The 25,865-nt window shown below is 37.7% G+C and overlaps 1 protein-coding gene across 3 annotated transcripts in view; it reads right to left on the bottom strand.

The window, feature by feature from the left end:
- Positions 1 to 2,865: 2,865 nt before the first annotated feature.
- The window catches only part of PKIA (protein kinase (cAMP-dependent, catalytic) inhibitor alpha), a 48,492-nt gene continuing 25,492 nt past the window's right edge, over positions 2,866 to 25,865 (bottom strand). For all 3 annotated transcript variants that reach the window (XM_008638442.2, XM_017740478.1, XM_017740477.1), the window contains exons 2-3: positions 14,758 to 14,935; positions 2,866 to 9,740 (exon numbers count right to left, since the gene is read on the bottom strand). In XM_008638442.2, coding sequence (XP_008636664.1) covers positions 9,661 to 9,740; positions 14,758 to 14,908 — 231 coding nt within the window. In that variant the 5' untranslated portion in view covers positions 14,909 to 14,935 and the 3' untranslated portion in view covers positions 2,866 to 9,660. The remainder of the gene's footprint in view (positions 9,741 to 14,757; positions 14,936 to 25,865) is intronic.

Raw genomic sequence — 25,865 nt, 5'->3', positions numbered from 1 at the left:
AGCAGTCACTGAAGTATTTTAGAGAAACAGTCATGCTTCAGAGAACAGACCCTAAATATTTAATGGAAGGCAGTAAGGAGGAACCATAAAGAAGCTGTGAGGTCTTGGGAAGATGTTGACTGGTCTTGCATGTAGCTGACATGAAAGCAGGTCTCCTGCAGGTCAAACAGGGATAAAAATATTATCTTGATGGATTTGTGTGCAAGTTTTGCAAAACTACTGTAATTAGGGCTAGGGTTTGCTAAACTACGATGGTAGAATAAATAAGGTACTTTGTCTCTTGGAAACAGCGTCTTCAGGATACCACAGTACAAGGTGCTGACATTTACATTAATGTCAGGTATTTTACAGCCAAAATTTGGTAGAAGAATGCTATTTAGTAAAGGATGTGGATTTTTCTCTAATATTTAATATGTGAACATGTTTTTCTTTGACAAAGAATCACAGAATCCCAGAATAAACTGAGTTGGAAGGTGCCCTGAAGGATCATAAAGTCCAGCTCCTGGCCCTACATAGCACTGTCTCCAAGAGTCATACCCTGTGCCTGAGGGTATGGACTGTCTGCCTAATTTTCCAGTCCTTGAATACTTATACAAACACACATATACATATATGGAAAGTAGCTTTCATCAGACAGATCTATCATTTTCAGCTCTGAAAAAACCAGGAAGTTTTAGGGAAGAACGTGTTCCCAAACAAAAGAAACAGAATTCACAACTGATATGGTTGACAGGTGGCTGCATACATTGAGGTTGCCAGTAACTCCTTTGAAGAAAGCTGTGCATGCAGTAGAGATGTGTTTGCAAGAGTGAAATAGCAGTTTCTGGTTTTTGAGTGACACAAGTGTAATGCTTTTGCTACGTATTGAAGAAATTCATTACTGTGAGGGTGTCAAGGCACTGGAACAGGTTGTCCAAAGTGGTTATGGATGCTCCCTCCCTGGGAGTATTCAAAGATGGGGCTCTGAGCAACCTGGTCTAGTGGAAGGTGTCCATGCCCATGGCAGGGGAGTTGGATGATCTTTAAGGCTCCTTCTAACTCAAACCATTCTATGATTCTGTTTGGAAGTACCATTGCAAAACAACTTACCACCCCTGTCACAATTCATATTACAATATTCTGTGGGGTCTATATTTGTGAAAGCATAGATAGGCCACTTTAAAGGGAATGAAATTTCTCTGTGGCTTTGTTTTATGCAGAACTGTTTCATAATCCTAAATGATTGGTCACAAGACTTGTTGGAGAAGGTTGAAGAAGATAGTGAAAAGAGAAAAAATTTGTTGATATAAAATTGAACCCACTGCAGCACTAGGTCACCTTTCAGACATTAGGAAAGAAGGTAGAAAATAGGTTTACTCACCAGAGCTCTCTTCCATTTTCCTTTTCTCTTTGAAACATCTTGGGCTACTTATGGTAATAGCCACCAAATCCCTTCGTTATTTGTCTTTTTAAGACCTAGTTGTTTGGCCCTGATCATGGGAATAGCACAAGGAAAGAGAAGTCTATCATAAACACCCTGTAATGCTTTGGAATTTTCCTTCTGAATTTGCCTTGATGAAATTTCTGAGGTTTGTTTTCTTGTTCGTTTGGGTCTTTTTTGGTGTGTTTTGTTCTGAGGGTTTTTTTTTGGCAGGGGGGGGGTGGGGGGGGGGGTGGAATTCCCATAAGCACAAACTTTCCATAAATTACAGATGACTGTTCTTTGGTTTTGCTATGACGACTATTTTAATTTAAAGCTTATTTTATATACTCACATTATTAATTTCCTGATAGTAAATGTCACCAGGAAGCTACACTGTTTTGTCTGCGCTGCCACACTGGTGAACATAGGCTGGGATTCTATGGGCTGTCCTCGGGGCTATCAGCAGAGTTTGCATGAAAACCAGCAAATAATGCATTTCTGATTTCAGTTAATCTACTGCAACCAGTTTCAAGGCCTACTTTAAAACCCCCAGGTTTATTTCCAGTAGTTATGGAAATCTTATTTATGGGGTATGGGTGCAGTGCCTGGGGAAGCTCCGAAAAATAATGTGTTTTAACAGATTAAGTACAAAAGCCAAGGTCATAATTCATTCATGTAAAAGATGTATTTACAATACTTCGCTCTCATGACTGCAAAGATTTTTCTCAATCCCTTAATCACCCCAGATCCATCGTAGCTGTTTAGACCTTTGTTTCTATGGGTTGGTTTAATTCCGAATCCTTTTATTTAAAAATACACCCCAGTGCCACCAGGAGGTGTCAGTGTGCCATTTATTGGTTACTTTCCAGGGTGCTTGCCTTTTTTTTATTTTTTGGGGGGGAAGCTCCATAATAACGCCAAAATAGTAGCACTTTCTATAGAATCATTATAATTATTATTATACATTGTAGGTATCTGCACTTCCAAACAAATGAGGATGTTGTGTTTGTGTCCAGAGAGTTCTTAATTCTTTCCATGGATGCAAGAATTACGGATGAAAAAGACCTGTTGAGTCATCCATCTTCTTCCCTTCTGGCATGCCCTGTTCTCTGAAATAAACTGTATAATGTATTGAGTGAGGATATCAGTCTGTTGCTAGGGAAATGATGACTATAATCAGATGTTACACAGTCTACATTTTGACTGCATTGCAGGATCACAGATGAGGCTGTGAAAACAAAGATTTTTACTGAAACACTTAGGTTGTGCCCTATTTGTACTTGTGTATAATTTCCAAGAAGACAGGAGTGTGTACTTCAAAAAGCTAAATATCTCACAGTATTTTTATGTTGCATATTCCCATTTGGTCTGTGATGTTTAACTGGAAAGTATACAGTGTAGTTTCAGTGCAAATACAGGCATAAGATATGTACAGACATTACAAATAACTACAAGACATCCTATTACACTTCAGCCTAAAGTAGAGCCATTTTTATTACCACATGGATATTCAGAAGTATACATCAGAGTGAACAGTAAATCTATTCTCATTTGAACATCAGATAGGAAGAAAGTATTAATTGATAAAATGAGCCTGGTGATAGGAGGTATGGTTCAGTTGTACTCCACAGGGTCTCTTGAAAATCCTGCTCCCACCAAACTAAAATACAATGTTGCAACAGTCACAAGCACGACCTGTAGACGCTGTGTCTGAGGGAGGGCAATGTGCAGGAATGACACTTTTTTCATGGCTGTACAGCCAGATTGACTTTTTCTACTTTTTACTGCATCTTCTAACCAATGCATTTTGATAAAGTGCACACCATCCTTGTTGAGAAATTGTTAGCCTGAAAATGGTGTGTTTTATGGGTTATGGCAAAACTTCTTAAAATACTAAAAGCTTTTTAACTTTGCCAGATCTAATTTAGTAGCCACATTTCTGTGAGGATGTGGCTTTCAGGCTGGCTGTGTAACACTGTAAGCTTAAAGCCCCCCTTCCTCCCCAAATTTATGCATAGTGTTGGTCTTTTATATTCATCTCTAACTATAACACCATTCCACCAAAAACTTAACATAGCCTCTTCCAGGACCAGTTATTGGATTCCCACAAGTGACAGCAGTCCCAGGACATTTTAAAGTAAATCCGGACCCCAAGGACTCATATATGTTGAGTTCTATTGATAGAGAGAAATATTAAAGCAGCAGATAGATATCATTACAATACATGTGTTCTCTCATCAATAGCCAGCTACTCACTGAACTGGAAAGAATGTGGATAACAAGACATTTTACAGGCAAGTGAGTTGACTGAACTAAAGTGAGTTGATTGAACTAGTAGGAAATGCAGTGAAATTTCACTGAGACTTAACGATAAGATTCCCACATCAAAGACATAGCTAATACACATTGGCTAGATACTTGCCATTTGAGGACCCTAAAAATAACTGAATCCTACTAAGAAAAATGCATGGTTTTGCTGATGTGCACATTGTAATACTGAATTTCTCTGCACAATCATGTGTTGCTCTTTTTTTATTGAAAAGAAGGACCTGCAAATAAAAATATATGAGTAATGAAATGGATCTGTTAGCATGCTGTGCAGTTAAAAATAACGTTTTCTTCTTTGCTGCCTTGGAAGCCTCTCTTTCTGGGTTCATACTTAAAAACTGTTTTGTGTATCTGTCTGCAATACCCATGTTTGATGAGCACAATGAGACATCATTTACATGCTAATGCAACAAACCAGATGTAGAATAGATCAACTCACATGCAGAGCTGCTCAAGATTTGATCTCTCAACAAAGATTTCCCATCCCTGTAGGTGATATGTCACTATTTCCTATAAATTACTGCCAAGCTACCTTTTTTTAAAATCCCATCTCTTATCTTTTTGTATGCAAAAACCTGATTAATTTTTCAAGATCATAAGGTGTTTTTTCATGAAACTAGATCTAAGCATTAACTGATTAACCACCGATAAAACACGTATCATCTGTCTTTGCTATTGCAAGAAGGTGGTGTGGATTTTTCATGAATATTTCTGTCTCAGACATTTTGAGAGCACTCAAGATCATCTGCCTCAGTCAAACTTTTATAAGGCTACCAACTATCACACTACACTCATGGATCAGTGCCAGAGAATTCCTTAATAACAAATAGGATTGAAAGTGTATACTGATGGCTAATTTGCTAAAAGCTTACCTTAAGAAGTCATAAGCAAATCATCACTAGCACTGTTTTTTTAATAAACATTTGGTTTCAGGGTACCGAAGCACACATTGCCTTAAAATACCAAGAGATCATTTGTACACACACGTCATGTGTTGACAAGTCCGTCCTGTCCTCCATCCTAAAACATCAGCAACTCCAAAGCCATAATGTAAAAATAAATGTAAAAGGATAGAACATGAAGTTCTGCTGCTTTCAGAAGATGGGGATGCTTTTTGTAAGTGTGAGTGCACTATATTTTTGTTTAGCTTTACTCTCTGCTTTTAAGACTTGTTCATATTTTGTTAACTCTCTATTAGATAGTGAGTTAACGCTCATTAGATAACTCACTATGTAACTCATTATTAGACAGTGAGTTAACAACAATAGGAACTGATTCAGTACCTTGTTATCTGAGATTTGTCCACACCATAGTTTGTTCATTATCTTCTCTCAGACAGATATTAGTAATATGTTACAGAAAGTAGTGGAAATGTACCAAACATCCACATTGATCATTTCTGTCCCTACTCTCTCGCAGGAAAAAATAAGTTCAGCCTGAAGCTATAGAGAACAGTGAGAATGTTCCTGCTACTACCTTTATTTCTATAATTTTCTTATCTGTTAAGTATTTATCTTTTTAAGAGCATTCTGTGTTCTGTGTTAGAGAACAAGAGATACCTTTGATTTCATTAGAACCTGTTGGATACTATGATTGGTCTCAAGGGTACGTGCCACAGATTTATGGATGCTTGTGTTCTAGAGTACTGTTGAGAACCTGAAGCTGGCTCTAAAATCAAAATATCACCTAAAGTTGAACTATTTGTCTTCTTTTTAGCTATTATCAGCACATCCTAACTGTTCATCATATGATGGAGGAAGCTATTTTGTGCACTGGGCCCACCTGCCTTACTATTAAGAAAAGATACCCTCCTTATATTGCTGGCCTATCTTTTTGAATCTACACTTCCTTCCTGGCTCTACTGCTTCTTCTTGAAAAGAACTTTGTAACAGATCCCACTCTGTGCATTGATCAAAAAAGATTAAGTGAAAGCATCCTATCCACTACCAGACTTTAGTCAGTCAATACACAGTAATACAGCACTGCACGTATTTCTAGGGTATTATTTTACATCAGGGAACCACAGGACAGAAAATAAACCAGCCAGAAAGAGATGCAGAGCAAAACAAAGTAACAAGTTGGCAAAAATAGAGCAGTTCAACATAGGAATACTGCTGAGATAAGGGAAACTTTGTTAAAGCTGAGGTTACTATACTGTACTCAGTCTCTACAGCAGCTCTCAGTCTTTCCTCTGAACAAAATTCAGTGAAGTTTCTGAAACATAAAATACAAACATTAAGAACACCTGAAATTCTCCAGTTTAGCTGAGAAAGGCATTCACACTGCAGAAATTCCATCTTAACCACTTTGGTATTTGCTCCTTCTGGACACTAGATAATTAGTTATCCACTTGCACTCCTACAAGGATACACCTTTTCCCATTTCAAAATTGTGGGAAAAAAAATGCAAGAGAAATTACGTAGATGAGGAGCAAGTATACTGACATTTTTTCACATTCAATAATTGTGTTCTGGAAGGTCGTGGTGAACTTTTGGCTCTAAAATGATAGTTTGATGAAGTAACAAATGTGTGTGCTTGCTGCTGTCTTTTAACACATGCTTTTTGAAGCACACGGCCAACATTAATGGAAATAAGCAGAAGAAAGAAATGCTAGTATCTCTGTCCAATTCTAGTTTTAAAAGTTCCATGTGTTTCAAGTGGACAGGGAACCTGAACCCTGCAAGTGCAATGCTTGTGGATATAGTCATAGACTTTATTATGGAAACAAGAACTTGAATACAGAGACTTTTTACGAGATGGTCCTTCAGAGTGACAAGAGCACTGAAAACATCCATCTAAAGAGACAGCAAAAGAAACCCCCAAAAATGAAACAACAAACCTACCACCATCCCATCAAAGCCAAACCTTTTAAGGAAAAGGAGTATTCTATTATGCTGATATTTCAGTCCTGACTTCGTTATGTTTATATAGCTTTCTGGCAAGATCTTTTTAAGATAATCATGGATTAAACAGACATTTAACTTTCAGGAACACAATAAAATATAAAGAAGATACTGGAACAGAAGCCAGAGAGTCAGGTTAGCTGAAAAAGATAGTTAACAAAAGTAAAAAATAACCCAATCAAAGTCTGGTTCTACCATCAGTGTCCCTGCTATATGATGCAATTACATAGCAGTAAAGGTGTGAATATATTTAAAGTAGCTCTTCTGTAATTGCTTTGGTAACAATAATACTCAAGATACAGTGTTGTGATTTGGCACATGTTTACATTAAGTGAGGCCTGCTTATAGATGCTACAGAAATATCCAAAATTAAGACAGCAAGCACAGTTCAAGTGATAAAGCACTCATACACTTTTGGGGGAAGAGGAACATAAATAGCCTTTTACTCCACTAAAATTAACAATGTTATTTTCATCACAGAGAGATGTATTTCAAAAACCAGCAAAAGTCTCCATAATTTGTTGAAAAACAAGAGAAAAAAAAGAGGAGAAATAGAAGAAACAAGTACAAAATAGAGAGGAAAGGCTGAAATTAATTTTATTTAACAACACAAAAGAATTAAGAAGGAAAGTATACTGAAATAAAGAAAAGCACTGAAGGAAAATAAGGAAAACCATCACTTTAATATACTGTAAATACTTATTTCACTACTGCCTTTTTCTGCAACATTTTACTGATGATGTTTCATAGATCATCAATAAAGTAACACTATAAAAAAAAAATCTAGAATCCTATTTTCTTCTGGCATTTGTGCTAGATTGAGAGTAACTAGTCCATGACAAAGGGACAACCAGTTCAGCTTGAAGACTTGATGCAAGAGCAAAAGGGGGAGAAAAAATTTAAAAAAGGTCAATAATAATGTGTTACGTTTGAAAGGACCACCAAGTGAAACAAATGAATAAAAACTGTTTAAGGATAACAGTATTTTCAAAGCAAATGGACTACTTCTCTTACCAAGAAGACAGGGCATTTGACAGCTAATAAGACAGCAAGGCATTCAGCTTCCAAACACTGAAAGGTGAGAGTTAATATTACACGCATGAGCCACAAGCATACGGCTGGCTTGTTTTTTATTAACACTAATAGATGATCTCATAATACTGATCAGAAGTGTTTTTTTTCCTCCACATATCTCACAAAAGATTTTCAGGTGACAAGTACTATGATACATATGGTAGAAACAAACAGCTGTGGCCACAAAGATGTTTTGTTAACTGATGATTAATATATTCAGGAAGCTATCACACTATTCATTAGTAAAAGTTTACAAACATTAAAAAGTGCATAACATTTGAAACCAACAACACAAAAATATATATAATATATATATACTATATATAAAGTGACATCACCTCCTATTAATAAAAGAAAACAAATCTTCTGACCTTGTGATTGGTGCTTGTGTGATTGCCATGGTTTACTATCAGTCACTCTTCACTCACCTTAGTCACACAGAGGTGTGGCTGCCCCATTTTGCAGCATTCAGCCTCCTGTATGGCCTTGTCTATTGGGGCAGGATGAGGGGGGAAAAAAAAATCAATCAGCAATAGCTACTGCAGAACAGGTTATTAATTTGTAGATATTTTAAGTGATGTCCTGGATGGACAAGCTATCCTGGTATTTTGATGAAGGCCCAGTTTGGACTGTCATTTTGGAATAGATGAAATGGGAAAAAACCTAGGCTTTGGGTGCTAGAGTCTCTCACTTCCCTTTCCAACTCGAAGCCAAAAGGCTGCTGTAGCAGATTTTAGCACTTGGCTGTTCTGGTGCATCAGTAACAGGCTAATGGCTGTGCATACTCAACAGCCTGGTCAACTGAGGCAAAGGCAAGGAATAGTGAAAATCGAACCCCTTGCTGGATCTAGACCAGGATCCATTCATTGGACTATACTGCATTCTAAAACTCATTCAGAATACATAATTGGCAATAACCTATGCCAGTTATTTTCCCATGTGTAAACAAGGCCTGTCTTTTACAATGTGAATCAGGAAAACCTCTAGCACCATGGAATTAGTTTGAATTTTAACCCATATAAGGTTATAAATGTATTCTTAAAACTACCATAACAATAAAATACTTGGAACAACATTTTAAAAAAATATCTCAGAGAAAGATTAAGAAATTGGGACCAAAATTAGAAAAATGGGGAAGAATAACATAAAAGATTCAATTTGAGTCTCTGATATGCAACTAACTACAGGCGAGTGGCAAAACTGTACCAAGGACACAACACACGCTCAAGTATTCACATTAACAAATCGTTTTGAAGGCTCATCTAGTAACAAATTAGTGTTGCTGAATCATTTAGGTTTAGGCATGATCAATTCAGCGGTTGACGTTTAGATCTATCATGTGCACATCACCACCTTATGCAAAAACCAGCCCTTTCAAAACGTGTGGTAGAAAAATTCACAGTAACAGAAATATTCTTCATGAGCAGTTGAGAAGGGGCAGTGTGGAGCATCTAAATTGTACAATACAAAAACCATTGTAAATAACAGAGCTGTAAAACAGATGCAAAGTTCTAAAAACAGTGCTTTCTTTACAGTTCTTATAATGGGCGAACACTTTGGCCAGAGAATATTAAACTCTGAGGATCACACAAGCCTTTGCTTAAGATACACAATTAGATCCTCTGATGCTTCAAAGGCCATTTGCTACAAGATTTACCTGTTCTACTTTCTAAAAGTGTTCCCATCGAGTAGTCATTATGAAGGGATCCATCTGGTGACACTATCCCAAAAAATCAATACATGTTCAACCATTGCTAATGACAGAGGTAGAGAAAATTCTGTCTTCTGTCACAGCTTGTACCCAGATTTTTAGCATTGTGTTGAGTGGGTTCCAGCAGTGAAGACACATGCACTTTCTTTTCTACTAGCTTGCTCATGGAAACAAATTTGTTCCAGCACACTCTTGTAGCCTGAAAACATCCAGCAGCTGCTCCACTCGGTCAAAGTCGGATGTCAGCTTTCTTGCTTTGCTGCCTCCCCTTGGGCCTCCCCGGTTTGCTCACTTGGATTTCGTTGTGCATCTCCTTCTCCTTCTATAACACAGGAAAAAAGGATGAGTAATCCACCCTAATATAAAGAGGTCTTGCTACCAGAACCCTGACTGTTCATCCATCAGTTTCATAAACAAAGTAAAAAGAAATTGAAACTGAAATATGAAACTCTTTACCACTAAGATAGCTATACTTTGTTTTTGAAAGTCTTTTGAGATGCAGATTTCTACTACAACCAACAGTATCACTTTAAGTAAAGACAAAAGTAGCTAAAAAATAATGAATTTAACAAAAACAGCGGGGTATTTTTGAAAATGTATTCACTATGATGCTATAACAGAGTAACAGAAAAAACCTCATTGCGCCAATCTGAACAAAGTTTGCTATGAAGAGAAGCAACTTCAATAGAAGCAATTGTTTGTTAAAGCTGCTTCAGTTCTGTGCGTCTGGTTTCAGCACTGTGTCCATGGTATTCAGTCCAGCTGTCTCACTGCAAACCACAGAAGGACTCGAGGAACAGATCACATCCTACAGGGGCCCACTGAGCAGGCAACTCACAGTCTGTCTAAAGAAGGCTAAGAAAAGCATTGGCAAATGCTTTTAGTATCTATATGCAAAGTATTGTATTTTATGTAACAATTAAAGACCTCACAGGTTCAGGCAACAGGAAGGTAAGTGCAAGTGAGACACAAGTCCCTGAACACCAGACGCATCAGCTATAGATACATAACAATGAATAATGTTAAGACTTACATTGTCTCTTGTACCTTGCAAGGATTCAGAGTAATTTGTACTGAACTGGCTTAATAACTTAAGAGAAGAAAATTTCATGGCTAGTTGTAAGGAGGTCTAGATAGAGGTAGCAGTGCCTCGTATTTTAATCTACAGATCTTTAGAATAAAGGCAGGGTTCTCAATGCAGATACTTATTGTTCCCTCATTTCAGATCACATGGTACATCAGCAGATTTATTTCTGTTTATAGAAATAAGCATCATAAACACCTTCTCTTTTCTGAGTAGAAGAAAGAGCACACTGGTAGTGGAAAAAAGTTCTTTGCCTTGCAAAGAACATTGCAAACAGCTTAGACATGATAGCTGTGTTTTGTGCATGCACTGAGTATTTAGGCAGGCAAATACCTCAAAGCGTACTGTGAATTATCACATTCAACCTCTTGAAAACTTGCATGGAAAGCTGATTGGCCTATACACAGTGAGGTTTGTTCTGTTCATTATGGGTTGAGTAATAAATACACAATTTTTTTGCAAGGTACTTTCTCAGAAAACTCTTCTTCAGTTTCATCTCTCAAATTAGAAAGGATTCCATCAGGATGGATCTACATGTGATTATTTACTATTGGACAGAAATCCCTTTTGCCCCAGTTGTCCAAACACCTTCTACAAAACATCCTACATTTGTTCTGATACTGCAGAAGACCTGATGAGTGTAATCTCAGGGTTTTGTTACTTTTTTGCCCGCTCTGCCCTCCATCTGTTCTGACTACTACTATGTGGGCAAGCCAAACTTTCCTGGTAGAAATCTTACTAAAAAAAATATAGGAAAAAACCCCCCAAAACTGAAGAGCAAAAAACACTCTTGCAAGGTATTTGTTTTTAAAAGAAAATTCATTTCTGGACAAAAAGCCTAAGTATTTCACTACCTTAGTGTTAAACATAGAGCACAGAGGTTCAGGGAAAGGGCACTAAGGTTTTAATACACCACTTCTTGAAAGATTCTTCTCAACTTGCTGAAAAAATTCACTAATCTAAATCCATTTAATCTGTAATACACTATCTTGGTACCAAATTTTTCTTTCTGCTGGCAGAGCTCTCCTACTAAAGGCTTTAAAATATATTTACAGAAATAAATTTGCCTTTAAGTTCTGAGAATCCCAAAACTGCTAAGCACATTGCTATTCTTCCTTTAAAATTTGATGGCTAGACACTCTCAAGAGCATGATTGTAATTCTTACACAGCATTTTGAAACCAGCAGGCAGTATTAAAAAAAGAAACAAAACCAAATAATACCATATTCTAAGCCACCATACAGTTGTGTGAGTTGGTCAGCTGGCTATAGTTACCAGTCCTGCTAATGTGCAGCTTTTAACTCATTTTTCTTCCTGTAACATTACTGACTTTACAGTGTCTATCACTATTCCCCCCGCTTACACCCAAAACATTTCTACTGTGGACTAAAATCAATTTTTTTCAATCACTAATTTCTACAGCCAGTTCTTCATTCCAGTTCCGTATGACTTCAACACCCTATTGCCCCCATTATTTGTAGATGCTTGGACCCCTACAACTTTTATACAGAAACATCCTTTTCACTCCCGTGTTCTCTAGCACCTAGAAAACCAGCAGTTTGTTTTAGAGATTAGATCTGCAGAGACTTGTCCTCATTCTTCAATGTACTTTCTCCTCACGACTTCATTTAGCTACAACCACCTGTAAGACGATCAAGTTTCTTGGATTGCACTGGTTACCTTGAGAGTGTTGAGCAGGAGAGACACCTGCTGATTTCCCTACTAAAAATCTTTCTTTTGCTTCTGTTTTATGATTTCTCTTCCAGTTTTCTATCAGATGTACACAGTGTTGCTTTTAGTTAATTTAGGTAAAACGTGTTGACACAGTCCTTGGAACCTGTATTTTGGGGCTTGAAAAATATATCCATTCCACAGATAATAACAGGTTGTTAGCTTGTTATGGACAAAGAAAACTGGGACAGCTGTTTTGAAGGGAGAAGTATCATATGTTATTATACATAATTATGCAGTATTTATATGTTATTATACATAATTATGCAGTAAACTCTTGATTATTTGTCATTGGCTCATTAATGAGGGGATTAACCAACATTCACTTCAGGTATCAGTTACTGAGTAACAGAAAAATACATAGTCCTTGAATAAGCCTAGTGCTGTTAAAAGCTGTTCTGTTTTTTTACAGAAAATGTATCTGCAGGCTTTTCGAAGTGAATGTACTAAATATGCTTGGGTAGTTTAATTTACATATGTTTTATAACGACCTTTTTTTTCTTTAACATCTGCATTATCCTACTCTGCCATTACTCCACGCAGCTGAAACCAAACACACTTGCAGTTTTGCTAGAAAATACACACAGCTGTAATAAGAATAAAAAAAGGACAGAATCAAAACTTGATGTCTGTATTTATATAATTAGGTTGTACTTAGCATAAATTGTTTGACATACACCTTGAAAGAAATAAGATATAACCCCCAAACATGTGTTTTCTTCTTAATCCTGTCAGGTGTGATGCACTTATGCATCCTACAAGCACTAATATATTCTGAACTGGGATTTGACACGCAAAATAATTTTTAGCCTCTCTTGGTTTGGAAAGACATGACGTGATAATACACTAATACTCACATGAATGCTAGGTAAGACAATGCCTTTTCCAGTATTTTTGGTTTGGAGGCTTTTCCTTAGCCCCTAGTTGCACTAATAATACCGAATTTAAATGTATTTTCATTTTATCTAATGGAAACTGCATAACCTCGTGAAGAAGCATGCAGGCATTTCTGTGTTTCTACTATCCAATTTTATGAGCAGCTCTGCATACTTTTCTGCATTGATGAAGTTACCCAGGCTGCAAAAAGGATCACCAAGAAGAACTAAAGAGACTCCTGAATTATGTATAAAAAATTAGCCTAACAGTTACCTAAACCATTCTCATCATTACACAGCTAACTGCATGTACAAAATGCGTATCAACATATGTTGCAGGCAGAGAGTCCCTTTTTTTTTTATAGCTCACAAAAGAACACATTTCTGGCTTATAACTACTCCACTGTTTAACTTAAAATCAGGGATTCTTTTTATCTTCTAAATGGACAAGATCAAAGACAATTTTGAAAAGTGTAAATCTGAGACTGAAGAAAATTAAAGCATGAAGGAACATTGGCCTTATGCCTTTCAAATGGCACCTACTTTCTATTTATCCAACATTTTACATTTGTCCCCACTAAAATAAATAGACACACCTACACACATACTTATAAAGCATTTCTTTTTAAATAGAAATAAACTAAAGGTCCTGCCCAGATAGAATTCCATGCATCTAGAATCTATAGGTCCCCTACTGGCAACTGCAGAAAGAATGACTTAGGATGTACATTAGTCCAGAAGCCAAAAACAGAACCCCTCCTTCAAAACAGCACTACAACCACCTCAACACCATGCTGCCCACATCTGACTGTGCTGAGAAGAGACTCCCTCTCAGAACTCCCGTCTTTTTCCCTGAGAAAAGTATGTGCACAAACAGGGTGGCTGCATATCAGTGGTTTCTTCTTTGCTGAATTTGTTTTCTTCTGCTATTATTAAAATAAGCAAAATCACCTCTCCCCTGACATCTGAAAAGGGCTTTCTAATATCTGTAAGATCCATTCACCAGCTGCTACTCATGTAACAAAAATAAATACCCAGTCATATTACTATTTTTATTTCTTGTACGGTCCACTCTCCCTCCTTCCTCTCAACTGAATATGCACAAGCATTTAAAGATTTAGGATTGCATTACTGGTTATCACCTTAAAAGAAGGACAGGTATCAGCCGAAAGGAGAAACAAAGATCCAGGTAAAACAAACAACAGCGCATGCCTATTGCTCTTTCCTTTGGCAGCTGAAAAAAATTTAATTTCACAATAACCTTTCAGTAGACACATGGCTTCTCCTACAGGCTTCAAACCAGAGAGCTTCCATTTAACAATATTATGAAGACTTGGGTTTTAATAAAGATTTCCTTATTTTCTTCCTTATAGTCTACTTTTCACAAAATTTATCCTGTTCCCTGCCACTAGGAACCCACTGCAGAACAACTTTTCTTTTTTCAGTGATGTGTTGTACTTGCAAATAACCACCCTTCCCATTTATGAAATCTGTGGTTCTTATTGCAGGCAACCCATGTTGATTAGAAAATAAAATATTTCTGCTGCTGAGGGACAAGGGAATAATGTGGGCACATAAACCATACTTTGTGTACTGTTCTTCTCATTTTAGTTTTAAATAAATATAATAAAAGCCCAAAACATACTCACCTGTTTTGTTTATATCAAGCTCTGATAACTTTAAGGCTAGTTCACTAGAGTTCCCACCGGGAGAGGACACAAGGATGTCATGTAACGCATTTCTTCTACCTGTTCTTCCTGAAGCAATAAAGTCTGCATATGTAGATTCCACATCAGTCATTGCTAACAAATATCCACATAGCAGTACCTGGATGGGAGGAAAAAAAGAAAAACAAAAACCACCACTTAGACCACCAGAAAAACAGAGGACTTTATGGATTAGGAATATAACTGGAAGGAATATAACTGGAAGGAATATAACTGGAAGGTTCCCATTGTGGAATAGATAAATCTTCTTTTACTGGTTAGCCAGTCTCAAAATTTGGAGAAATTAGAGAAGAAACAGAGAAACAAGAAAAAACACTTGTGTGTATTTTATGCCATCTGTATTCAACAGTATTTTAACCAATTTCATTTTCCATGCTTCATAAAGTGATAGTGAGTACTTTATAAAAGCAATGACCTCAGCAACATAATTTCTTTATAGAGTTGTCTCTGCTTTTAATATTAGCTGGGATGTAGGAGGTAGGTAGGGGGTGGAACAAAGTTCTTTTCTACAAAAAGCAGAGTGTAACGAGTAAGAAAGTACAAATCGATAATGCTTTTGCATGCAGAACCCTGTGCTCATACACAGACACAGTTATGTTTAGTGTATTTTCTTTTCTGTTAGTATTAGTTTTGGCATTGTATACAGTCCTCTTCAGGCTCAACTAATTTATTTTGGTGTGATAGTTTCCCTAAAGCAAATGCCTTACCATCATGCTTCTGAAATGACTGCAGACCAGAGCAAGCAGAATTGCTAAACTATAATGCAGAGGTTTGAAAGCAGTGCTCTGTAAGCTAGGTATAAACTCAGAACTTCTTTTCCTTAGAAAACAATTATTTCTTATGTCATTATGAAATAATGTGATGATATGCATTAATGCAAGATCTGACAAAGATACAAGGAATACAAGATAGTATTTCAATCTCAGTAAGAAAAAGATTTGCATCCCTGCTGCAATACATGCTATAGATCCAAGCTATTGGAATTTTATTTTCTTAATTTATAAAATGTTAAAGGGTATGGGGAGGAGCACCTTCTCTTGCTGATCACATTGCTTTTACTGTAGTTTCACGTGTACATTTCTAAGGTTTCCTGCAAAATGCTAGGCAACCATGCTTTCCTCATGTTTTATGTTTCCATGTCATAGGGGAATCAGGGAAGCTTTCTTCTAGAGGAGTACTCCAAAGAAAAGAAATGCTACAGAACTACTAAACCAAAGCAGCACCCCCACAGCTTTATGCTTCCTTCATTTCTAAGCAGAATTTCTCTGGTTTTGCCCACTGCAGACAGAGGACATGGCCATACAGGCAGCAACTCACAGCTGCCTACAGAGAGAAGCTTTAACTGTTATTACTACAGTAGCCAAAACTTCACATTTGCATAGAGTGCAAGAATCTTTTTAATCAGTTCCTACTGCAGCTGCTGGACACAAGCAGCTCTTGAAGTCATCACAAACATTAACGGCAGCAAAAGGTTCATCTTTTTCTCTTCAAATAAATCAAAAAACCCCTCATTTTTTATAAACACTTATTTTAAAAATAGATACAAAAAAGACAACAGCCAATCCTTCTCCACCCTCACTTCTGAATAACTTTACAAACCCTGTTCACTCTTCATCTTCATCCCCATTCCTCACCTCCCCAGATTCAGTCAGCTATATGAGGGTGTACATATAATGTGTCTGAGAAGCCAAGAAAAGGGTTCTACACCATATTTTATTTAGTCTAAATATAACTATATCAAGTATCATTGCAAGACTGACTGACTTGAAAAGAAGTTCACTGCTATCAAACTGTGGTGTCCCATGCCAAACACTCAATGGCTGACAGGCTAATTTTACGCTTATGAACAGCCACGATAAAACAGGAAACTGCTTAAAAAACCCAAACCAACAAAGCAACAAAAACCCCAAAAAACCAACAACCAAAAGAAAACCACCCCAACCCACAAAACCTAACACCACCACCAAGGGAGGGAAAAGAGGTCAGCATTGACTAAAAGCCTGCCTGACACACATAAAATAGCACAGTGCCTCTGTTTAATAACAAAAGCTTTTATGAGAATGAGACCATGTGCACTTCTTCCAGTGAACTGCGCTCTTACTGAAACACTGCAAGAATATTGAAGCAAGTGAAAAGTCTACCATTTGTTCTTTGCCCAAGGTGCACACACTGCAACGCCAAATATATCAACCATGTAGTAATGCAGCATGTCACTTGCAAAGGTGAAGAGAAACAAGAAGGACAGTTTTTATAAGAAAACAGCATAAGTTTTCAGACTTATCTGACCCATTCACTAAATAGCATTCACCAAAATCAGAGACTAAAAGATTTTAAGCAGAATTCACTTATATTTGTTCATGCTTTTTATTGCAACTGACTTCTAGAAAAGGAAGTGCAAACCATGAAAGCAATCAATATACAGGCTTGGATTCATATTAGTATAGACTAGTCCAAACTCACCATAGCTATCACCCCCATGAAGACATTCATTTATTTTTAGCACAGCAAAAACCACCACAGAGTTGTTTTCTTTTCTTCTTTGAAAAGTGCATATGATTGCATCAGGCCCAGAATAATCAGAGAAGACTGTGACTGAGGTGGAACAAGGTGCAGGGCTGCAAGACTTGCAAAATAATCCAGGTTCTACTCCATGAGCAGTTCCCTGGATATACAAACTACACTCCACAGAATATGCTTCTGTAAGATTATACTGCTCTTGAAACATTCCATAAAAAATGGAGAACAGCAAGGGAAATCTCAAGCTTATTTAGTCTTAGCTATGAAACAAGCTATAAAGCCATAGAAAAATGTGCTTGTAGAGAACTTGTTTTTAAATGTTCATTTTCTGTATGCTCAATATGGGATTACTAACAACATTCTGATCAAAAAAGAATGTTATCAAACATACATTTATGACACTTCCAAATTTTCCTGTCTGTGTCTCCTCCTAAGTATCAAATACCATTCTGTTTTGTATTGGCATTATCTTGAGACATTACTGCATAAATATGGAACTCCACTGACATCACCCAAGAGCTCCCCTTCCAATGAATGGCTCAGTGCCCAGCAGTTTGTACTTATTCACTGAACCAGTCATTAAGGAATTAACATTCACTTCAAAAAAATCTTTTTTTCCCCCCTTCAGTCTCTGTGGAAGGAGCAGAATTTGCTAATAACTCTGTGAAATATAATCTGAATTTCCTAAATAATTGCACTAACAGGTACTCCTGCATTAAAGATTGTGGTCACAGTCCCTCTACTTCTACTAATTTAATTTTTTCAAAACACTGCAAAACCAGTACTCTGCTATGTGGTATTTAACTGAAACAAGAGGGCTGCAAACCTCATTGCTACTGCCAACTGAACCAGCAAACTGAAGAAAGAAGCTCTGAGAGAATAAGGATTAATGAAACCTGCTGTTGCAAGATTGGATTCCTTGGTAACTGATAAAATACTATCCCACCAGAAATCTCCCCCAGCTGTGCTTTACCTTTCCTCCCATGTAGAGTCACTATGCCAGATAATGGGTTAGAGTTTGCATTACAGCCCAGGGGATTTTCATACAGCATATTTCATCTCAGATTCTTAGTTTCATAAACTTCTAGAAATGTGGGTATCTTAGACTTCTGTCTCTTTCTTTTTTCTCCTTCCTTGCAAAAAGTTTAGCTGAAAATTATTTGTAAGTACGTGAAGAATTACAGAGGATGAGAATGGCAGATAGGCACAGTTGTTACCTTGGATTTTAGCCAGTACATCAAGACATGCCTGTATTGGTAATGAATATACCATACTGAACATAATGGGTAGAGTAAGTATCCAAGGAATGCAGAAGGAGAAAAGAAGGATACCAAGGATAGGTTCAACAAGGGAAGGTGCTGGGTCCTGAACCTGCAGCAGAACAACATCATGCAATGCTACAGGCTGGAGGAAAAGAGGCTGGAAAGCTGCTCAGTGGAAAAGGACCTGGGGGTGCTGGTCAATAGCTACTGAACATCCAGAGTGTGCCCAGGTGGCCAAGAAGGCCAATGGCATCCTAGCCTGGATCAGAAATACTGTAGCCAGCAGGATCAGGGCAGTGATTGTCACCCTGTACTCAGTGGTATGGCTGCACCCAAATCCTCTGTTCAGTTTTGGGCCCCTCATGGCAAGGACATTGAGGTGCTGGAGCATGTCCAGAGATGAGCAATGGAGCTGGGGAAGAGTCTGGAGCACAAGTCCTGTGAGGAGTGGCTGAGGGAGCTGGGCATGTTTATCCTGCAGAAAAGGAGGCTCAGGGGGAACCTTATCACTCTAAACTGCCTGAAAGGAGGCTGTAGCCAGGTGGGGGTCAGTCTCTTCTCCCAAGTAACAAGTGACAAGATGAGAGGAAATGTCTCAACTTACACCAGGAGCTGTTTAGATTGGATGTTAGGAATACTTTTTTCACTGAAAGGGTGGTCAGGCATTGGAACAGGCTGCCCAGGGAACTGGTCAATCACCATCCGTGGAAATTTCCAAAGGACTTATAGATGTGGAACTTAGGGCCATGCTTTAGTGGTGAATGTGGTGATGTTTAGTTAATGGTTCTACCTGATGATCTTAGAGGTCTTTTCCAACCTTAATGATTCTATGATGAGAACAGCATAACTTAACAGATACAGAAAGAATCAGTATTTGTGTTTTCAGAAATTTACCAGAATACTCCTTTAACTCCATAATCCAAATTATGTTAAATTTTCCATTTCCACACTATATATAGCAAATGTTATGCCACAAGGTTCTGAAGATGACTGTCAAATCTCTGTAATTGAAAAAAAAAATCCTAAGAAGTTACTGATGAGTTCGCAAATGCAATCCAAATTTGACTGTGTTCCATAATCAATCAGTGAAATCCAGTACTACACAGTGCCACTGTTCTCAAGGGTTTGGGAGGAAAAGTACAGAAATCATGTGGTATACCAGCATGACTTAAAAATCAGTGTCTCTGCTTATGGGCTAGAGGCAGCTGGGGTTGTTGGATTTAGTCTGTTTAAGGGATCAGATACCGAAAAGAAGCCCAAGTGAATTTGAAGTACCTCTGCTAATTAGTATTCATGATTATTTTAAAAGGAAGACAGAACAAGAGCGGGCACTTGACATACATATGGCTTGTCCATGAATTTGGCACACGCTGCTGGAGAGCACCAGAGAGCTGCCATTTTCTTGGCAAAGCTGCAGTGTAAGGCTAAGAGGTACAATCCTTCAATATATACTCCCGCTCTTTCTCCAACTATGCTTAATGGCAGCATCAAATAAGAGATTTTCAAATAAAACTCTCCCAGGCTTTGGCTGCTGAATGTTGTATCACGATCAGCACATTATTTAAATGTAATTATCTATATTCAGCTTTCACAAGGGAACAAAAAAAAAAAAAGAAAAAGAGAATTTGTCATTTAATAGCGTGTCTGATTTAGAGAAGGTGTATAATTATGCTTTTAAAATAAATTTTGGTTCCAAATCTAGCCTTAACTTAGAGACAGGGCTACAGGGCTCTTTCCAGTGAGGATATAGATCTATTCCACAGCAACCTGTACCTAGATTTAGGCATGGTCTTCTACGTTGAAAGCAAAACCAGAGGAACAATTTAACAAAAAGCATTTTTCTTCCGCAGAGATTGTATCTATTGTGTTATACCATAGTGTGCTTTTGCACAGATACAGATGAACAGGAAAATAGCATTAACTCTAGAAAGCCAGTTAAAGAAAATATTAATAACAATGCAAGATACCAAGCTGGGCAGTATTTTAATCTGCACTTTGAAAATCCCTCATGTAGTTTTTTCTGTCTGATGTTTCTGGAGTGACCAGCTCCATAAAATAGTAATGCAGAACAGGTCACTTACCTTTGACAATTAGCATACTTTTAGGGTTCACATTCTACACGTAGCAATCCTAGTACTACTAAGATCTTAAAAGAAATTAGTGGGCAATTCAACTGGTCAAACAATGAAACAGAACAAAGAAAATTACCACCTGAGATTTTCTTCAGAAGAAAACTAAGCTTGTTTAAATCTGCATTTTAAAAGCACTATGAAGTTAGATATCCTTCAGCTCACAACCTATACAAAAAAATCATTCACAAAGACAGCTAATAGGTTTTCCTTCTATGTTATCTAAGCTGCAGTTTTCCTAAAGAGATCTACAGAACTAAAAGCCAAATAATTACAATTCTTACCATATCCTTGCTCAGGCAAATTTCATTATGCCCATGACCATAAGAATTTGGTCTCTCATCCACCACTTAATTTGCACTCACAAATTTAGTTTTGGATTCCACTGTTCCATAAAACTGGGCAGTGAAATAACAGCAGAAAATAATAAAAAAAAAAGCAAACATAACCAATGAAGCAATACTACAGAGACCTTGGTTCTTTGGAAAGATACAGTGCAGATGATTATTGATGGTTTGGGGAGTAATTAAAAAATAACAATAAATGTTTTGATATTTTGAAATTAGCATCCTATGGAAGAATTTAATCATAATATTTAAATATCCACATGGGGACACTACGTTAGGGAGCAGAAGAGGGTGACCTAGAATCTACCATCACTGTTCACTGCCCAACCTAAAAAGAATACTGACGGCAAGCAACATGTGTTTGTGAGAAAAGGCATCCACTGTTGTGTGACTTTTTACTTGCAATTTGTAAAGTCTTGGTTCGTGAAGGGAAGGAGTGAGTTACAGCACCACTTTTCAGCACGCTCTGATACTCTCTATGAACAGCTAAATCAATTGCAAGCACCTCATAATCATAGAGATAGATAAGGGCCTCAAGCCAGATGAGAGCATTTTAGCTCCTCACCTGACACACATCTGCTGAGCATCCTCAAATCTATCTGAGATGTAGGGAGGTCAATGTTTTAAGGTTCTGGGAGGATGAGACCAGGTATGCAGCACCTTAGAATGGTGTGCTGCTTCAAGGAGCACAGGTATGACACTATACTGAACAAATACAGTGTTAAAATATAGTCAGAAGGACTGGTTTCAGCCTTTGGAGAAAGACTGTTTATTGGGGTCTTTATACGGCAATCCAGAAGCACTCATAGAACAGGGAGATGGAATAAGCCCATGAAGACTGTGACACAAAAGCCACCCCTCAGCAAGAAAAACGGGCTCTTCCTCAACTGCTGGGTTACTGGAAAAGACCAGTCTTGAGAATTCATAACTGACTGGCAGCTTGGAAATGCTCTGTGCAGAAAAGACAAGACTTGCTGCAGAAACGTGAAGCTGGTGTCTGCTTAGCATCAGGATGTTTAGTAGAGGGGATGGAGATTAGGGGGGAGGGAAATTTGTGTGGGCTTTGCTCATGAAGCTCTGTATCTTCCTAACCTTGCCTTTAATTCAGGGTTCATGCTATAATCAAGTTTATTCTCTCAGACACTGCTGTCAGTAGTGCCATCATTCACAGCCAGTGATTTAAAGGTATTGATCAATACAGGTGTCATTAGCTGAGACTGTGCCTTAGAGAACTTGATATAAGCACTGTAGTGACTGTTTTTGTAACAGCCATGTCTCCTTTAGTCATTGCTACATACAACAGCCCGTATACGGCTTCATGGGGAAAAAACCCCAAAACACTGAAGTCATGATCAGTGACCTGCAAATATTTTGGGCCAAATTGCTGTGAGCCACTGTTCTCCTTACAGACAACTTTCCACTAAAAAAAATATACAGGGTTAGCAAACTTTTAACTGAAGGTCTGATAGCAAAACAGTTCTGTGAATTACCTGCAGACCAGTTTGAGCCTTCCAAACAACCAATGATACATAGGCAATAATGGGGAAGCCACTCAGATAAAGGGTTTTCCATGGAACAGATTTTCAGGTTTTGGCAGAAGTTTAATGCTATGGAAGGGGCTAAGAATGAGATCTATTACACCATGAGAACTGCTTATGTTCAGCCTTGAGCAAAGAAGGTTTTAGGGGAGACCCTTATCACCATCTTTCAGTATCTAAAGGGTGGCTAGAATGAGAATGGAGACTCCCTTTTTACAAGGAGTCACATGGAAAAGATGAGGGGTGATGGTTACAAATTACTACTTGAGAGATTCCAATTGGACACAAGAGGAACATGACTCACAATTAGAACATTCATCCGTTGGAATAATCTCTCCAGGCAAGTGGTGGATTCCTTAGTATTGGACACTTTACAAGATTCAGCTGAACAGGGTGCTGGGCCATCTTGTCTAGAGGTGCTTTTGCCAAGAGAGGTTAGACTAGATGACCCTTGAGGTCCCTTTCTAACGTGGTATCTTATGATTCCTCGATTCCTGCTCTAGAGGACCTAAAAGGATTCTGGTCCATTGAATTTTCTAATTCAGCATCCATAAAATGCTTATCATGTAAGATCTATTTCCCTCACTATCTTTTTTTATTTTTTAGTTTGCAGTTATACATCTTGCTAGATATTACTTTACTAGTACTACGGCCCAAAAAAACCAACCCGACAAAACCCTCAAAAACCCCCCCCAGTCCTGCCCCTCCCCACGAGAAGACTCCATTCTCATCAAAAGGAGAAAACAACCAAAAACACCAACAAACAAGAAGTGGTACACAGATCGTATGCAGTACATTGTGGCGCATTTTCCATTTGGGAACCAGCTGTGTTTTCCAAAAAATAGCTCCATGGTGCAAGGCAGCCTCCATTTCTTTACAAGGGCTCAAATACTCAACTGAACTATAGCTTTGAATGGCTAAACATCCCTCAGTAATTCATTATAGTTGTTGCAACTCCTAACAGCAAACCATGAAACTAACATGAAGATTCATGCTCTTTGTTACAAGCCAAGAAATGTAGCCCATATCTTCTACATAAACATATGCCCAGTCTGACAAAATACACAGCTTTTTTATGCAAAGGGTAAGAGCTTGCTCTTCATTGTTTTAAAATATCGATAAAGGTAATGGTTAGCAAGAAGATATTAGCTAGCACTGCCAGGACTTATCTATGCATGTGGTGGGCTAGAGGAATATGATTGCATTATAAAAACACAATGTGGATGTTTCAGATTTCAGGTGGGGAGGTACCATCCAGAAAGGGTAATCTGTCTGCAGAACAAGACCAGAGAGGAAAAAAAAGCACATGGAGATGGGGAGGAAGCAGCAATTGCCTTAGATAATGCAAGAGTTCAGTTAGAGAAACCAATTTACAACCAAAAAGGAAGACAGTGGCGGACTCTTCCAGCTGCTCTACCAAAAAGCTCCCAGTGGGCTAACTTGACTCAAGGACTTCACACAGGGCCACTGATTTAAATGCAGGGCAAGGCTCCTCCACTGCAATGGGTTGCTCCCATTCCCAAGTTAACTAAAGTTTGCATTTTGTGATGTTCTGCATTCTGTCAATTTGACTGATATGTTTACAGCATCTACAACAGCCGTTTGCAGGTAACAAAAGCCTTTGAAAGGGAAAGCATGCAGTTAGAACAGCAAAAAGAAAATATCTAGATAACAGTATCATGACAGCATTTATAACTTAGCATTTATAACAGGAGGATGCACCAGCATTTTCATAAGGTTTCTTCCTGACCTATTTGCTAGGATTCTTCAATGTTTCAGTACAGTGTGTATGTAGTCCGGCTATCAAATATTCAAGACATCTAAATGCACCACAGTTTAGCTGTCCTTAAATTCTTCCCTATTATTAAAACAAACAACTGTCCCCCCTCCAAGGCACTTTCCTCAAATCTTTAGGACAATGTAAGCTACTAAACAGAAGCAACATTTGTTGCATTACATATCTTTTCAGCAGTTTCTGGAGAAGTAGCTCAACTGTTTGCATGTGATTACCTTTTAAAATCATGCAGTCATGACTCATCATGAAAGAATGTGTTGCAGCATCCAGAACAGAAGAGCTTGAGCTTATTACGGTTTCTTCTTGGACAGTGGCAAACACTGTACTGAAACGAAAGGATTTGCCTTTTTTTGATAGCAGGATCAATCAAAACCATATATTTCTAATTATTAAATATTGGTTCCTATTTGCTTTTAATAAAACCAATTACCTCTCACAAAAATAAAACTGCTATAGTACAATATGCTTCTGTTAAGATCTCACATTTCATGTGCAAGCTTGGAGTTTCCAAAAATACTAACAATGACATCACATTTTTCAGTATTTGCAGAGATAAATACCACTGGGCTCGCCTGAAGACCTGTGAACATGAGACATCTAAAGTATATTTGCAATGCCTGGCACAGACAAAAAAATGGATGGAAAAGGCAATTTCTAAAATACTGATTAATGTATTGTGGCACAAAGATGTTCACATTCCTGGTTTATCTGGTCGGCTTTTTGGTTTGTTAATAACAAATTGCCTTTTCCATCCTTTTTTTTTCTGTGGCAGGCATTTAAAACCTACTTTACATTTGAATTAGTTTTCTCAGCCATTAGACACTCTGCCTTTTAATTACTATCTAGAAGCTACAAAAAACCCCACACAATTTGGCTAACAGCCTTTCAGGTTTTTTAACTTAAAAGCAGTTCAATTTATTATAACTCACAAAATAAATTCACATTTTATACTGTGCATCATTTCACTTTGGTTTCTCCTATTCTCAGGCTTACATTTTTCAAGGTTTCCATCATTTTTGCATTCTGTTCCCATGTGTACACTGACTACTTTAGAGACTAAGGACTGCCTGGCTCTGTTGCTATGCAACAGCATAGCCTACTTAGGGCTTCCTGAAATTTTTTTAGATTGTTTATAATGGACCACTGATATTACCACAGTGTTAGATAGTGATCACCTGGGAAGTATTGGTAGCTACCTAAGATTAAAAAAAATGATGTTACTGCTTGCAAAATCCCAGACATACCTGCTGCATTTTCACAGGGAGGTAAATATCACAAATATTCTTATATTTTTGCCAGATGTTATTCCTGTGTATGAGAGCCACATATTATCAGAGGAAAAAAATATTCTTAATCGTTGTTTGTTTCACTCTATTTCATTCAACAGAAAAGTTCTCTATTTAGAGTATGTCACCACTCAGGAAAAATGAACCCTCTTTATA

Source organism: Corvus brachyrhynchos, unplaced genomic scaffold (genome assembly GCF_000691975.1).
Source record: "Corvus brachyrhynchos isolate BGI_N302 unplaced genomic scaffold, ASM69197v1 scaffold227, whole genome shotgun sequence".
In the NCBI taxonomy this organism is placed as follows: Eukaryota; Metazoa; Chordata; class Aves; order Passeriformes; family Corvidae; genus Corvus; species Corvus brachyrhynchos.
Note: the sequence above shows the minus strand (reverse complement) of the source record. Positions and strands in the feature narration are given on the sequence as shown.